This window comes from Phaeoacremonium minimum (genome assembly GCF_000392275.1).
Source record: "Phaeoacremonium minimum UCRPA7 unplaced genomic scaffold PA7_03_scaffold_377, whole genome shotgun sequence".
NCBI classification, from domain to species: domain Eukaryota; kingdom Fungi; phylum Ascomycota; class Sordariomycetes; order Togniniales; family Togniniaceae; genus Phaeoacremonium; species Phaeoacremonium minimum.
Window position 1 is genome coordinate 94,313 of NW_006921281.1, and position 15,813 is coordinate 110,125.

Genomic DNA, 15,813 nt, shown 5'->3' on the forward strand with positions numbered 1-15,813 from the left:
CCTGCTCCCCCAACTCAGTAGGAAAATAGGACAGTAGGTGGCACAAGGGGACTAGCTATTGATTTGATGTCTTTGAACCTGTTATCGCCATTCTGACCTGCAGGACGGTGTTATATGGGCACTGGTATATGACAATAAGATGTTCTTTTTGACCTTCTCACTATTAGTCTACCGGAGACATTCTACGATGTAATCAGAGTGCCTCTGGCTGCACGAAGCACAATACTCTAACCCAAATAGCGTGATATGTAGGCCAAGCAAGTAGAACGGGTCAATCGTCTGTTCGGCTGTGGAACAATATGTCAACCGGCCTGGGCCTGGAACACTTTGAGCTCCTTGACCGAGATCTGCGCCTCCTCCGCTAAAACCTCGGCGCCACGGTCCCTAAGTCATGTCAAAACTCGGTATTGTGGATGGGTCCTAGCCGCCTACCATCTCCACTGCATGCTGGGCGAGACGTAGGCATTTTTGCCAAACTTGCTGAGGTGGTCTTCTCGGAATGGTCGTACTCGTGGTAGATGTCGTAGTAAAACGGATTGTACCCAGACTGTGGCTATTTAGGCAAGCATGCTTGTTGATTGAAGGGGGGTTATACCTTGTAAATGTATTCGGCGAGTGATTTGCCTTCAGCCTCTTGAGGTGGATGGCGGGCCTATATGTCCGCCATGCTGATGATCTCCCTCTCGACGCCGAGGAACTCCTCAAGAGCGCGGACGAAACTATTGGCGGGCTCCTGTCCAGATGGAGGTCCGTCTGGATAAAAGTCTCCCGGGACGAGAATGCTCTCTGGGAACTAGATTCCGATAAGTTCAGCAATATCTAGCCGTCTTGTAGGATGGAATGCACTCGCCACATACGAAGCTAAATTCTTGCACGGAAGGGCCAAGGGCATGTTTGCAGGAGGCCTGAAATTGTTCTAGATCCCTCCCAAAGTAGCCGATGGCGTCAAAGATCCTCGCCGCAAGTCAACAACAATATGCTCCTTGTTCGAAGCCGCAGTGGTCACGTACGGGGAGCAAGGATATAGACCAGCTTTCAGGCCATAGAGGTCTGCCGAGCACCTCAAGCCGTAAACGCCGCACTGTGCGGCCGGCTCCCTGATGCTTCCGTTGGATACAGAGTCAGTCCACATCGAAAGACAGCTTGATGGTCACTCACTGTCACTGCCGAGACGAAAGTCCAGCCAGTCATGTGCGGTCGTCGCAGCCGCCGAGCCCGTCGAGCTTCCGCCGGGCATGAGGTAGCCGTCGCCGCGGGGGTTGAAAGGGCAATGAAAGTCGAACCAGTCACAGGGCTTCTCACCCGACGCAAACGCCGTCAATTTAGTCTTACCGACGATGATAGCTCCGAGGTCGATAAGCTGGCGCACGTGGACAGCCGTCTCGACGTCCTTGCCGTAAGTGGCCAGGAAGGCCGGTTCCCGACCGAGCTCTTGAGGCCGGCGAGCTGGAGGTTGTCCTTGATGGCTATGCGGACGCCAGCGAGCGGCCTCAGCGGCTAGGGTTGGTGGCCAGGCGGCTGGGAACGGCCACAGACTTGCCGCTACCGCTGGGGCCGATCGAATCTAAATTCTTGAAAATAGTGGCAGCGTGTCAACCCCTACCTGCTACTCTCTCCGTGGCGCAGCCTACCTATACGGGGACTCGTCTGGCAGCACGGTGGTTTGAAAGCAGGAGAACTCGCCGACATAGATTCTCAACGCCGCAAAGACTTCATCTCTGACAAGAAGGTACGGCCCACTGGAGATCCCGGCGGGCGAAGCTTGGGAGCTCACTCGGTAGACCGTCTCCAGCTGCCAAACCTTGCCCGGCAGTGGGCAACTCCCCGTCAGCTTGGCAAGAAGTTCTTCATGCTCATGTGAAGATGCGGAGTTGGCAATGAGGACGGTGTCAGACAAGAAGGCATCGGTGAAGACATCATCGACATCCTGGAACCGCCGGACCCGTTGCAAAATGGCATCCGGTTCCAATGCCGTATCAAAAGCAGAAAGGAGAAGGACCGGCTTAGGGAGGTCATCGCCGGAACAACGGATACTGCCGCGCTGTTGATCTACTGTCAGCGATATATGCTGAGGAGTTTCTGGGAGCTAAACCGACCAGTCGCGTGGCTACAAGCCGCGTAGCGCAGTGCTCCAACCGTCACCGACATGCCGGCCTCGATACTTGATGCAGTAGCTGGGGATTAGACGCGGCCGTGCATCGGACGTTGAGAATAGGATTCTAGAAGTGACTTAAAAGCTCTAATATATGACAGAATGATCTTATATATACTCCCCTATATTAGGGTTGTTTACTACAATAGAGACATAATATTAATTAAAATGTTACTTGTTACTAACGTTAGATAGTACAAGAACCTATGTGATTTAAAGTGTGCCTATTACCAAGGCAGCTCAGTCCAAACTCAGCTCGACTCAGTTAAAGCCCTGAGTTGCTCAGTCGTGGCTCAGAGCCAGCTCACCTTAGGGCGGCGAGAGTTCACCTCTGATGACGGAAATGGATTTTGTACGCTTGAGTTTCATCTCTGAGTACTTTGGTATATAGAACGAGTGGGACGGGTTTGTGGGGCATTTCGTGGTGTAGGAGTTGGTAGATTACGATAATTCATTATGAAACCTCCACATTACTTGCAAGAATCTCTCCTTCGCTCCAATACTGGGGGTTTTCAAGAAAAAATCCGCCTACGCTGAATCTGCTTCCGTCCATCCGACCCCTGATTCTCCTCTTTAGGCTTGTTCTTCATACGTTCCAGCTCGTGTATACGCTGGGTTTGTAGGTAGTCTGTGAGATCGCTCCTCTGTATCACTTCTCTAAGCTGTTCATTTATCTCGTTCAAGAGGTTACTGAATTCCATCCCAACGGCAATCTCTCCTTTCAGTACTGCATGTTCGGGTCGGGATTCTGGGTCGGCCAAGCATCGCTCCCTCTCGTTGATGAAGTCATCCAATTCCTTGATGCGGCGTTCGATCGTAACATAGACGCCCACACGATCGTGTTGTGCCTGCTTTACTCTGTCAGCTAGCGAAGTTGGATCTTCAGCATTTCTACTGCTTAGATAAAGTACAAGTTAGTATCTACTAGAATAACTGTATGTTTATAAGGCGTTTCGAGGAGATATCTCCCTCACCTATTCTTTCGCTGTGCGCCGTTGGCAAGCTTCGGCTCTTTGGTATTCGCACCATTAGAAGAAGTAGGCCTGAGCTTCTTGGTACCCGTATCGTCGGCATGTTTTAACTCCTCGGTATTCGCAATGTCATCCATAGTGACCTGCCTAGCAACGCCCGAAACAGATGCTCGGCAGCCGAAGCCAGTCTGAGGACCGTTGGAAAGTAAATTTGAGGACCGTTAGAAGATTAAAATTGGATGATGGACGGGGGAGAAAATGGCGCGCGGGTGGAGGAGGGGCAACAAATGCCTACTCTGTTTTCTTTGTTCTGATGCGCCACATGCCGACCCTCCTGGAAGAGCATAGAAGTCAGAGAGAGACACATGACAACCTAGGCGCTCAGAGCAAGTCATAAATATCAAGTGCCATGGATAACTGCCGATTCTAACTAGCAAACTTGTCAATCAGAATTAACTGACAGGGATAGTTGCCGGCTCTAGCTAGTAGTTCTGGGTAGATTAAAGCTTATAGAGAGTTGGAAACTCTTAGTAACTCGGCCGCGTCATCACAGGAGGTCGTTTTTCTGTATCATTTATTAAGCCTTCTAGACTCGATTTATATCTCTTTCTTTGCATTCTAGTCACCGATTAAACAAAAGAGCCCTGAATTTTACTAGAGGAGGATTTAAGCCACGCTCGTATAGGCTCGTCTAGAACCCTACTCTGCTAGAGCGTCGCGAGTGAAAATCTTCCTTCCTTCTAGAACCGTTTGTGGCCAAGCTCCCCCTGACGCTTCTTTCGCTTCTCTCGCTTTTCTCGCTCTTTCCTCAATTATCGCTTGTTGCGCTTTCCTCGCTTCTCTGTCTTTATCGGCTGTCGCTATTGCTTCATTGTACTCCGCCATTATCTTAGCATGCTTATCTGACATGATGCGCTGGGCCCTCGTCACGTCTTTATTAACAACAAAATCCCTCACCTCCTCTATGAAGCGATCTCTATTCTCTTCGGCTCTACGATCGGCCAGGATCGCCTCGATTACCGAATTTCTCCGCTTATCGTATTCAATTCGTGCAAGTGGGTTGCTCATGATGGCGTAGGCTGCCGTGACTATCGCACGTGCTATAGGCGCTTCTCCGGAATCCGGGGGGGCAGAATCAAGACGCGTCATAAGAGTCCCATGGGCATCGAGAATTGTCTGTGCATCTGCATCAATTGGGATATCCAAGACTTCATAACAGTCAAGAAACTCCATCGCACCATCCATGATAATGTGTTCCATTTTCTCCTGGAGAATCTGCTTTTCCTTTCGTGCCTCCATAAAACGGCTGAAGTGGCTGATATACCGCTGGCTTTGTGACATTTTGGAAGGGCTGTATATAATCCTGAGTATGTGTATGCTGGAGTATGTGCGTGCTGGAGTATCTGCGTGCTGGAGTATGTGTATGCTCGAGTATGTGCGTGCTGGAGTATGTGCGTGCTCTTGAGTATGTGTTGAAGCTTGATAGAGTTCATTGCTGGATGATGGATATATTAAACTTAAATAGTTGTTTTTTCGACTCTAAAGACAAAGAAGTTGGACTGCTGTGATATCATTATCTGAATGAGCTTGATTTAATATTGTTGCAGTACAACAACGCTTTAGCTTCTTTCTCTATGGTCTTTGTGTAACACTGGAAACCAAAACCAAGAACAAAGACAGGGAACTAACATGTCAACCGTCTGGCACAACTACCAGTAGCACTTGGGACAATCCCTTATAGAGACCCTCGTGACAAAGAGCGCATCAAAGAGCTAGAGTGTCATTGGTCGGCCGCACTATGGTGTGTTCTCCCCACGGTTAGCATGGGCGGCCACGTGGTGGTGCCTCCTTAGAAACACAAGACGAAAAAGCTAAGGCGAGATGGGGGCCAGAACCTTGTCGTTCCCAACCCATCTTTGCAAGTGATTCCGTTTCGACTTTCATGCTCTCGGCCTTATTGTGTCTCGTGTTCTCTTGTGTGTGCTTCTCGTACTGAAAGCCTATTTACGTCCCCAAATCTTAAAAAATTATTGACCTTGACCCCCTCCTGGCTTCGTCTCTTGAGCGAACCTGCTCCATACCTCAGGACTCACGCCGGATCTTCGTTCCGTATTCACTTCTACCGGTATCGGCACCCTAGGAACGTGTTCTTCGGTGAGCGCCGCCGGCCCGATGGTATCAAACCCAAACCCCTTCACCCTCCCCCGAGGCCCTGCGGTAATCCCACCGCCAGTTCAACGAGCTGCATAATCAACCCAACCCAATGGTGTATCGACCAGCTCCCATTCAGCCACGCAAGCGCCGCCAGCCTCGACCGGCTTAGTATCGTCCTGGCTTTGCTCAATATCCTAGCACGTTTGTCGTCCACCAGTCCATCCGGGATCCGCCACCTCTGTTCCAGAGAGATTTTCTTCCCTCCAAACCCGTGGCAATCCATCTATACATACACATCTCCGACCCGCGAGTTGCAGTGAGGAAACCACCACAAAAGGTAACAATCTATACCTCACCCATTCCTTCCTAAGAGGAGCCCGGCACTGACACCCTTGAGGATATAGAACACCGGGTCTGCTCTGCTGCCCCATCGCCGCCATCCATCCAAGCACTTGAGGCACCTACATGGACAAAGCTTGTCGGACGATCACACTTGGGTCTATCCCCGGGTGCCCCCCTTCGACCCATTTGATCTACCTCTTTTCCTCTCGACCAGCCTCCGTCGGGAAGAATCAGGAGAGCCGTGATGCCGGCTGGACGCCAGAATCTCAAGTGTGTAGACCGTTTGGAATCATTCTATCAAAACGCTGTCTCAACCATCCCCAGCACGGGGTGCATGCAACCCACGTCTTGTTCCATAGCCCCCTTTTTTTTCCACAGCACTCGCTGGCTCCTCGCAGCAATGTCCTCGTCGAACCGACCGCCTGTGCCTTAGCAAGGCCGACTCTCGACTTCTTGTTCGCGCTTTATATCGCCATGTCGATCGATACAAAGGCTGAATCTCGGCATTCCACCTAGAGCGATGCAACTAAGTTCCAGATCCGGCTCGGACGAAAGCCGAGACTAGTCAGTTGTCTACCACAAGCCACCCCGCCACAAGTCGTCCACCGCAGCCGTCTGCACAGTCGTTCACCACAATCATCCGCCACAGTCGCCCACAATAATCAACTAAATTTTGCGTGTCTACCCCCTCCCAGTGTGTGCGTTTGTGTGTCCGTGTCATCCGTCTTCTTCGGCTTTCCGTTATGCCCAATGACATTAAGAAAACGAGACTATTGAATCTTTCTTTCTAGTTATACATCTTGGAGGCTGTGATTCTTGTTGCGGAAAAGTGGCCCTATGCAGAGATCTTTTGCTAGATACTACGTCGTAACACTGCCCTCTCCGTTCCGCAGCGGAATATCTATTCAGCCCCTATAGCCCAATGAGATGGCCTGGAAGAGACTGGCCGTGCAGACTTGTCATCGGTCAAGCCCCCACAGGCTGTATACCAGCGAGGCCCCTCCTTTTCAATGGGCATGCGTTCTTGACTCTGTTCAGCTTGGCGACCTTGTCGGAGACTCCTCCACCCAACTTCTTGACATCATCCGCCGCCATTCCCCTCTTAGCCTTAAGCCGCCTTAGCTACCTGTGCAAGATCCATAATAGCTAATTGACATGTGGTAAACGAGAGAATGGCGAGTGGCGCATTATTCGGGTCATCTACAATGCTGTAGATATCCATTGCAATGTCACCTAAAGCGCCGAGCAAAGCAGCAATGCGTGCAATACCAGCCACCGTATGGAGCATATATTATTGGTAACTCGTCGCCAATTTGGGAGAGTCAAGGGATCATTGCTAACCATAACTGGCGCGTCGTGTTGACGAAGCGTTGCACTCGTCTCCATGGCGGGGTGGGTTGCCCCTGATTAATTGAAAGAAAGAAAAGACTAGATGGATGGAGCTTGTTCATTTCAATTTCCACCGGGAGTGGAATGACGGACGGACGGACGGACGGACGTGTTGCCAGACATCTTATCTTCTTGGAGCAGGGTCTCCAAGATCACCCCTAAGAAGTATGAAGACGGCGATAAGACCAACGCACTGTTCGGTGTCATGTATGGATGAACGCTTGCTTGCTTGCTTGCTTGCTTCAAAGGTCTGGGCTTACAGAAAGGGTCGTGGAGAGCACATGTTGCACTGGGTGAGGAAGGACCGTAAAGTCCAGGCAGACGTGGAATCACGGAGTTGACTACTCTAGAACAATCAGTCGAACCTAGAATAGATACAACTCATATTTGCACCACGGCGGTGATGAAGGTTGACGGCTGGAAGGAAGGCCTGTATGTCGGTGAATAGCTCTAGACGCCTCTCCTCGATTCCATCCCTCCGGCCGCTCAGGTCAGAGGAACGTTCTTTCATCCAGATCCTTGATCCACCAATCCATCCATGTTCTCCCCCCATCTATCAAAAACGCCGCCGAAACACCAAGCCGCTCAGCCATCCTGCAAGGTGTCGCGCCACAGCGCCGTGACGATTAATAGGACTAGGACTAGGACCAGGGCGAACAAGGCAGGGACCGTACGCAATGGGCGGTGGCAGCAGCCGCGTGGTGCCACCCGACATCGCCGCCCGCACGCTGTAGAACCTCTTCCCGCCATCGTGAAGACCGAGGCCGCGGCTGACGGACGCACCGCTGTCCGCTCTTCTCTTCTGCTTGTGCATGTGCATGACGGCAACCATAGCCTTCGACACAGTCTGCAGCGCGGCCCTCTTCTGTTGCACAACAGCAGCAGCCGCTTCATGTTTGCCGCTCTCGTTCCCGTTGCCGTGGTGCGCCGATTTTGCCTTGGCAAGAGCCTTGTAGGCATCGTCGAGGTCCTGATGAGCCGCAGCCTGCTCCGCGAGAACGTAGATGTCGGCAAGGGGAACATGTACGGGGATATGGCGTGGGAGACTCTCGTCGAAGTCGTAGAGGGTCAGGCCGAGGCAGGCGGTAGAGGTCGACGTGGGTGTGATAGGGACCTGGTGGGCTGATAAGACCGCTTCGAGATGGGCTTGGGTATTGCCACTGGTATTGTCATGGACCTGAGGTTTTGAGTTGTTAGAGGGGTAAGGCTTTTTGACCTCGGTGGCTGCTTTAACGGTAGCAGCACGTAGGATCGTCACGGTGAGATCTTTGAAGTAGGGCTTATTGGTGTCCTTCTTGATGCCGCTGCTGGTAAGTAGGCGTAGCCGTTCCCGGAGGTTGTGGTAGGCGCAATTGACGATGATGACGATACGGACCCGGCCATTCGTTCCGAGGATGTAATCTGCATTTTGCATTGATATATGTTAGCGGAAGGGTTTGATGGATGGTGGAGATCGGATCGGGATGGAATCAAAAGTGTTGGTGCCAAAAAGGTGGCGAACAGTTTAGAAACACGGATGCCACACTACACTGACTGACCTTTTGCCTGGTCTAGCTCTATCTTGTTCGAGAAGTCTACCTCCAGAACCAGAGGTTTTGGTGCCTGCCAGAACCATCCAACTTGCACGTTGGGCTTTGCACTGCCGTCAGGGATCCACTCCTCAGTCATACGTATGATGCTGTGTGGGTCTAGCTCTAGCTTCTCGTTATAGCCGCTCTGTTGTGGCTTCTGTTGCTGATGTAGCTGCTCCCTATACTAGTGGGAGAAGGCATCCTGCAGACGTGTGGCGAGAAGCTCGCCAAGGTAGTTCTTTAAGTAATAATGGAATTGTGTCTCGGTTGTGTGAGTTATGGTCAGTGTGGATAGGCGGCGGTTGTAGTAGAGAGGGCGCATAAACTGAAGCATATGGCGGCCGAGGGTAGCAAGGTATTCTGCATCTGCAGTGGGCACACTGCCTTGCCTGTGGTCGCCCTGTCCTTGTCCTTGAACGTCGTCGAGCGAGTGTGATGCGATGGGTTGAGCAGCAAGATGATGATGTTGTTGGGTTGCAGGTGATGAGCAAGCCTTGACTAGAGTTGTAGCTGTGAAGCAATGTCAGCAATTGATCTAACCTCTTTCATTTGTCCGGATCTGGTTTTCTCAAGGTGGTCATCCATGCTCATGTTCACGTGATATGATGTCGAGTGCCAAATCTAGGGGAGGTAGGTAGATAGACTGTGGGAAAAGATAAGAGCAGGCAGGTCGACGACGCCTCAGGCACAGGCAGCAGCGTAGAAAAAAATGGCAAGCAGAGGACAGACAGCAGACCTCAACTTACCTGGCGTGGTGGCTGTAGCTGCGAGAAGAGCCGCCTCCCCCTCCTTCTCCTCCCCCTCCCCCACCAGTAACCTAAGGTCCTCGATAGCAGTAGGGCTCAAATGCAGCACCTGCATCAGTAGCTCGTACTCTGCTGGATCGAGAGGCAGTCGTGCTTTGGTGCAGAATTCAGCCTCATAGTCGTCGGCCTTGTCCTGGTCCTCATCGTCGGGGGCGCTACTATTGCTGCTACGCTTTATATGATGATGCTGGTGGTGCTTCTGGATGACTTCTAAAACGGTGCAGATGTTTGCTGGCCAAGCAGCACAGGTGGCGGCGCCCTCTTGGTCTTCCCCGGTCCGACTGAACCGTAGAGAATGGCGGCTGTCACGAGCGTGAGCCGGACCATCTGCATCTGCATCTGCATCTTTGTCTGCCGGTCGCATTGGACTCGGACTCGGATTCAACATGGTGTGTTGGCTTCACTTTGTGTTTGATGGAGTATGTGTGATGATTTCGTTTTTTTGTTGTTGTTGTTGGCGACGACGACGACGACGACGTCGACGATGAGTGACGTGACGTGATGTGTGCGCTCAGTCGTCAATGGTGCGTGCGCACTTTCACGTGCAAAGACACGCACGTGATTCCTTTTCTTTCCTTGTCCCCCCTTCCACCTTGCCCCTTTCTCCTTCTCGAAGGACTCGGCCTTGACCTCGGCCTTGACCTCGACCTTGACCTCGACCTTGACCTCGACCTCGAGTGTCAACCCAAGTTCCCCTTGTGTCCTAGGTCATGTTCTATCGGGTTGAGGTTAGGGTTACTGTTCCTTTAGCAAAGCCTTGATCTCGGGCATGTATTTGGACTTTAGTTTTTCCGGATCGAAGTAGTCCTCATACTCCATTTCCGTCTCGAGGTCGGCAATCAAGAAGCCCTCCCGGCCTCGAGAGAGATTGTCCTTGAATGGCCGCAGAGCATAGATAGGCACGTTGGGCACCTGCACTACACTGTAGTTGCACACTGGCAAGTCGGCATTCGGCGGTTGGAAGAGGAGTTCATACGGGCGCTCGTGAGATGACCATGACTCTCGCTCGAAGACGGTGAGAGTTCCCTGGGTGGCGGCCATGGTGCAGGACAGTGTGAAGTCCAGCAAGCAAAGATAAGACTTTTGGAGATTTCCGGCTTCACAGGATACGATAGCCAGCGTGCGATGCAAAAAGAGGACAGCTCACGGCTTCAATGGCTACTTATAACACGTTGGTGGACGACTCTCATTGTATATATTCACTAGCGTAGTCTATCTAAGCCTGACATATCGGAGTTCCGTGATCAGGTAGTCACAGACAGACGCCGAATCGGTAAGTGAGCGTGTGCACCAGGTGTTACATAAGGACTGCCTTTTCAGACTCTGACACGGTTGCCTTCAGGGTGTATTGCCGTCTCAAGGTAGCTGTCGAGATAGCTATGACCTTATAGCTATGTAGGTAGGCATCCATCTTGGGTTAGGTTCCTAGGGCAGTTTGTAGACCTGGAAAATTCGTGGTGGTGGTCGTTTCTACCAAGGCAGCTAGCTGCCGTAGCGAAGCGAGCGGCGGGGCCGGGGGAGACCGACAGAGGGTCTCGAAGCAGGGGGATCGGATAACAGTGGGGCCGGATAACAGTGGGGCGCATCGCGGTCGATCATTTTAGTGTAGTTACCCCAGTTGATTGTCTTATTATCCTAGGCAGGGGAGAGTTCATGGTAGGTAGTCTACCGTTTCCCCGACAGTGGCGTGGAGAACGGAACACGCTCCATGTACGCGAGCTTCACTTGACAGAAGTCCGCCGAGGTATCTATCAGCTTCCCGTTCAAGACATTTAAGTGCCCAAATCAGAAGCATTTAGGGAGACTTTCTCTCGGGACCTTTCGGCCACCCACCTCGTCTCCTACTGCCAGCAAAGAAGACACCGTATTCCCAATCTCCTGCAAGAAAGTACCTCTCAAGCCAACCATGGAGATCCATTCCGACACCCAAGTTTCTCCCCCGCTTGACATTGGCAAGTGGCGCGATATCTTCAACAAGTCCTTCCCCTCCCTGGACAAATACGCGTCAATCTACAAAGACCTCCATCAACATGTCACACAATATCAAGATGATGCTGAATAGCCTGTCAGTCCTGGGTGGTGAAGCAAAGTATGTTGTGTAAGTATCTAAGTAGGTGTACAGTAAAGAGAGTAGCTAAGGTAAGGTAGGCGGTGCAGGTAGTGGATGTCATGTGATCCAACAATCTGATAACAATATGAATGTTCGTCTTTCCATGGTTCAACGCTTTCATCATATCATGTCTTTCGTGGCCGGCTCCTCTTCTTGACTACACTTTGCGGCTTGGAGTCCTTTGAGGGCACGGGTCTTGAGACCTGTGCTCCTCTTGCCGAGGCAACAACACTATTTGCCCTAATCACCATCGTTCTAGACTTCTTACGCTTGTCTGGCGCGACTTTCCTCGAATGTCTTGTGACTGAGTCTGACAGCTCAAGGGCTGCAGCAGGCCTGTTGGCTGTGTCCTCTTGTTTGACCTGTTCTCGTTTGGCTATGCGGCTGCTGCGACGAAGCTTTGGAGCTTCGATCTCTTCGGTTGTATCTGTGGTTATCGACTTGACTTTGCGCCTACGCGCGAGTCTTGATTGCGGCGAAGATGGAGCCGCCACATCTTCGTGGAATACTCCCTCCCCATGATTATTGGATTGTTTCTTGCGGAGTTTAGGTGGTGTGCTATTCCCAAGTTCATTAGACCCGGGGGTGTCTAGACCCTGGTCGGCTTCCACAAATGACGCATGACGTCGAGACAGACCTCTCAGGCCACCGCGTTGTCTCTTCGGTGCTGGCTTTGCGATTCGCCCGCCACTGCTTTTACGGAGATCATTCTTTGTCGATCGGCGATTCTCTGCTAAGGATGAGTTCGGGCTTCGAATAGACTGATTGGGAACCTCTTCAGCGTGCCGTACACCATTTACGGCCGCAGGCTGGCGATCTGGTGTCTTCCTCTTCCCTCTTTCCGTTCGCCTCTCCCTGGCATCAGCCTCTCCAGCCTCTCCAGCTCCGGGAGGTGAGTTATTGTTGGCATGATCATTGTTGGCTTCGGATAGTGGCGCGTTACCGAAACCAATAGAGACATATTGTCGGGCCCCGGATTGTTGTCTATCGTCGCCGGCATCGGGGAGCTGTCTATCTGCATCGCCAGGAGCATTAGGAGCATCTACCTCTTCGTCTTCCTCGGGTTCCTCGTGGAACCACGTCATTCCTGGCAGCTCACCCCATTTCGGATTCCAAATCCCATCTTCGATCCAGTTCTTCTTGACACTTTCGTATGCCATGGTGTCGAGGTCGACAACCCTACCGGGGGTGACGAACTCGACCTCATCTCTGATCCAGTCGCGTTCTGGGGAGATCTGATACAGGAATTGATGGAAAGGGCGTGATGCTTCGGGATTGCGTACTGTGGGGTTTGGGACATGGTATATGGGGAGCGGTCCGAGTGGTGTTTGTTCGTAGCCGATCACTCGCTCAGAAGGCTTTGTTTGTTCTAGTTGCTTAGCCTGAAGTCTGAAGATGCCGAAGGTGCCGAAGAAAGGTCGCTGTTCCTGTTCCTGTTCCTGTTCAGATTGTGGCTCTGGCTCTGGTTCCGGCTCTGGTTCCGGCTCCGGCTCATTCTCCTCGTGTCCCCAGTGAGAAGTCGCCGTAGCTCTATGAAATGGTGCCTTCCCTTTGAATACCCAGTGCCGACTGTCCATCGGATTACTGCCCTTTGGCCAGGGCGGACCCCATTCCTCCCCCCAGATTCCTTGTTCCACCCAGCGACTCCGAACATTATTTTCAGCGTTGGCTTGAAGGTCTAGACTTGAATCAAACGGTAGTGTCTGCCTTCGGCGACATCCCGAACTGAGTTGATCGATAAGCCGCAAACGCTCTCGCTTGGTCTGGCTTTCGAATTGGCCGTATGGCCCCGATTTATCGCGAGCTTGCTTTCGTAGGCATCTTTGATACCACTTGTCAACAACGGGAGGCCCGGGAGGTGGTGGTGTCGGCGGCTGCGTGGTCTCGCCAGACTCTGAGTACGGCGGAGGAGGTTCGTTGAAGCGATGATCCATCTCGTGAGCGAGCTGATCTGGTTCTGCTTCTAATCGTGAAAGCGCTTCGATAAGTTGCGGTAACACGCGGCGGTGAGAATTATCAAAAGAGAAGGCCATCTCTGCGATGATGGTGCGGACACCAACTTGGGTGAACAAGATGAGCGTACGAGGGTTTTCGGAATATTGATGGGAGGAGCAGAAGTTGGGAGGAGCAGAAGTTGAAAGGAGTAGAAGTTGAAAGAAAAAGCAACGAGCCTTGTTTGGTGACAGATGTGTTAGCTGGGCGCTGGACTCAATCGCTGATTGGTTGACCCAAATCAAGTGGCTCAACACAACAAAGCAGAGCTGCTGCCGAAAGCGCCATATCCGGCCCCAACCCAATATGACACTTTTGACTCAATGATTCTGGCTCTCTCCCACCACCAGAGCCGAGAGCTCCCGTCCACTCGTTCTCGTCAAGGTACTGCAAGCTCCAGCACCTTTGAGAAAAGACCGAAGGCTGGGTTTCAGTAAAGTACCGAACCGTACACGATGTTACTACTTAGCAGAGTCCCAACCCTCTCGGTTGCGTTTCTCTTTTGTCAGTTCAGGCCGTGATACATCCCCTATCGTCCATCTTTATCTTTTTGTGAACTATTTTCAGACCATCATCGCAGACACTGGATATAACTCTCCATCATGCCGCGCGACAGGCCCCATCCTCTTGCTTTCTTTTCACTAGTAGCTCTTAACAAACGAGCTTATGCGGTCCTCAACCATCCCGATAACATTCACAATGTATCGGTTTTCCGGGACCCAATGCAAGACAAAAATATCCTGCATGGACTCGACATCGGCCTCCATATCGGATCCAAGTCACGCTACACACTGGCCACCATAGGGCGCTGCGGTGATATCCTAGTTGAGGGGTCGAGCGTTTCGCGTATCCAATGCTCTTTTGAAATGCACGAGAAGACGAAGCAGATCATGCTCCAGGATCGGTCGAGCAACAGATCGACACAGTTCTTTGGTGACACAGCCGTGCCATTCGAGCTGTGGCGCCCTCACCGTCGGGTCGTCGTGCATGAGAAGGTCAATCTGATATTTGGGTTTGGTGGCGTGGCGTGTGATCTCTACCAATTCCAAATAGTTTGGCATAAACGCGATGACCTCAAGGCCAACATGAACCTGGATTATCGAGAGCTCAATCCGCGTCAGGCCCGGACGGTCCTAGAACAGCCCCCGACTGACGTACCGTCCCAGCGTGCCACCCGTATCCACACTCCTGGCAATGCGGAGACCCTGAGGTTCTCTGAGATAGAGCCCTTGGGGAAAGGTTCGTACGGTACAGTCTTCAAGGCCGCGAACGTCGATTCTGGCGAGTATCTGGCGGTGAAAGTGGTGAACCGGCCTAGTCTTTTGTCCCAGGATTGGAAGATGTTAAAGCGAGAAGTGGAAAATCTGTCTCGTATTTCCCATGTTGGTAATATCCGATGTCGCAGACCTTGATAAGTAGCTAATACCACCAGGCGAACATCATCGAATACCTGTCGGCACAGTGGATAGAGAATCAGCTTTATATCATCATGGAACTCAAGGCTGGGAACGTCGAGGACTTGATTCGCGGTAATCTCTATATAAGAGAACCACCTTTAAGTGATGATCTCCTTCGCGACATGCTTCAGGCGCTCGACTACCTCGCGTGCAAAGGCATCATCCACCGAGACGTCAAGCCCGAGAACATCCTTTACACACTTTTACCGACTGGCGGCTATAAGTACCAACTCGCAGACTTCGGCCTTTCTAACATGATTGCCGACGCTCGAACGGGGGTTGGATCGCCAATATTTATGGCTCCTGAGCTGGCTACTAATCCTGAAAATCAGACGTCAAAGCTGGACATCTGGTCGCTCTTTGTGACTCTTGTGTACGCCTTGAACGTAGACGGCTTTCGGGATAAACCATTACAGACGAATTCCCTGAGAGTCAAGGCGGCTCAGGAGGCGGCCAATGTGGGGATATTTCATAAAATCCGAGACATGGCAGCTGTTGATCCTGGTCGGCGAGCGGCGGCAGGGGACATCCTAGACAGGCTCTTCAAAGGAGAGGGTCGCACTAGTCCACGTAACCAGATTGAACCAAGATCACATCCCTCAGATCAGCCTTACACCACCAAGTCCAAAAAGCGTCCAATTTCAACGATCCAGCCTGTGGTTAAGAGGCCATTCAGGGAATCGAAACTTTCTGCTAAGGGGAGGCGAGAGAACGATGCTGATGCTGTGAAAAGGCCTCCAATGCGGCTGTATTTCCCTGCGGCGCCGAGGGCGCCCCTCGTGAACGATCCTAGGCCTATCAGAGCATACAAGTCTACGACCTCAGACCCAGAGGCGCTTCGACTGCCTGGCGCATTTCCCAGCGAGCAA

The 15,813-nt window shown here is 51.9% G+C and overlaps 2 protein-coding genes across 2 annotated transcripts; both read right to left on the minus strand.

The window, feature by feature from the left end:
• Positions 1-7,593: 7,593 nt before the first annotated feature.
• On the minus strand, positions 7,594-8,676 carry UCRPA7_4980 (hypothetical protein; the record flags this gene model as incomplete). Its single annotated transcript, XM_007917531.1, has 3 exons — positions 7,594-7,649; positions 7,717-8,409; positions 8,547-8,676. The coding sequence occupies 3 exons, from the start codon at positions 8,674-8,676 to the stop codon at positions 7,594-7,596; spliced, it is 879 nt and encodes a 292-aa protein (XP_007915722.1).
• A 1,444-nt stretch (positions 8,677-10,120) lies between these two features.
• UCRPA7_4981 lies at positions 10,121-10,426 on the minus strand (the record flags this gene model as incomplete). The annotated part of the gene is made up of 1 exon (XM_007917527.1): positions 10,121-10,426. One exon carries the CDS (start codon positions 10,424-10,426, stop codon positions 10,121-10,123), a length of 306 nt encoding a protein of 101 aa, XP_007915718.1.
• Positions 10,427-15,813: the final 5,387 nt, after the last annotated feature.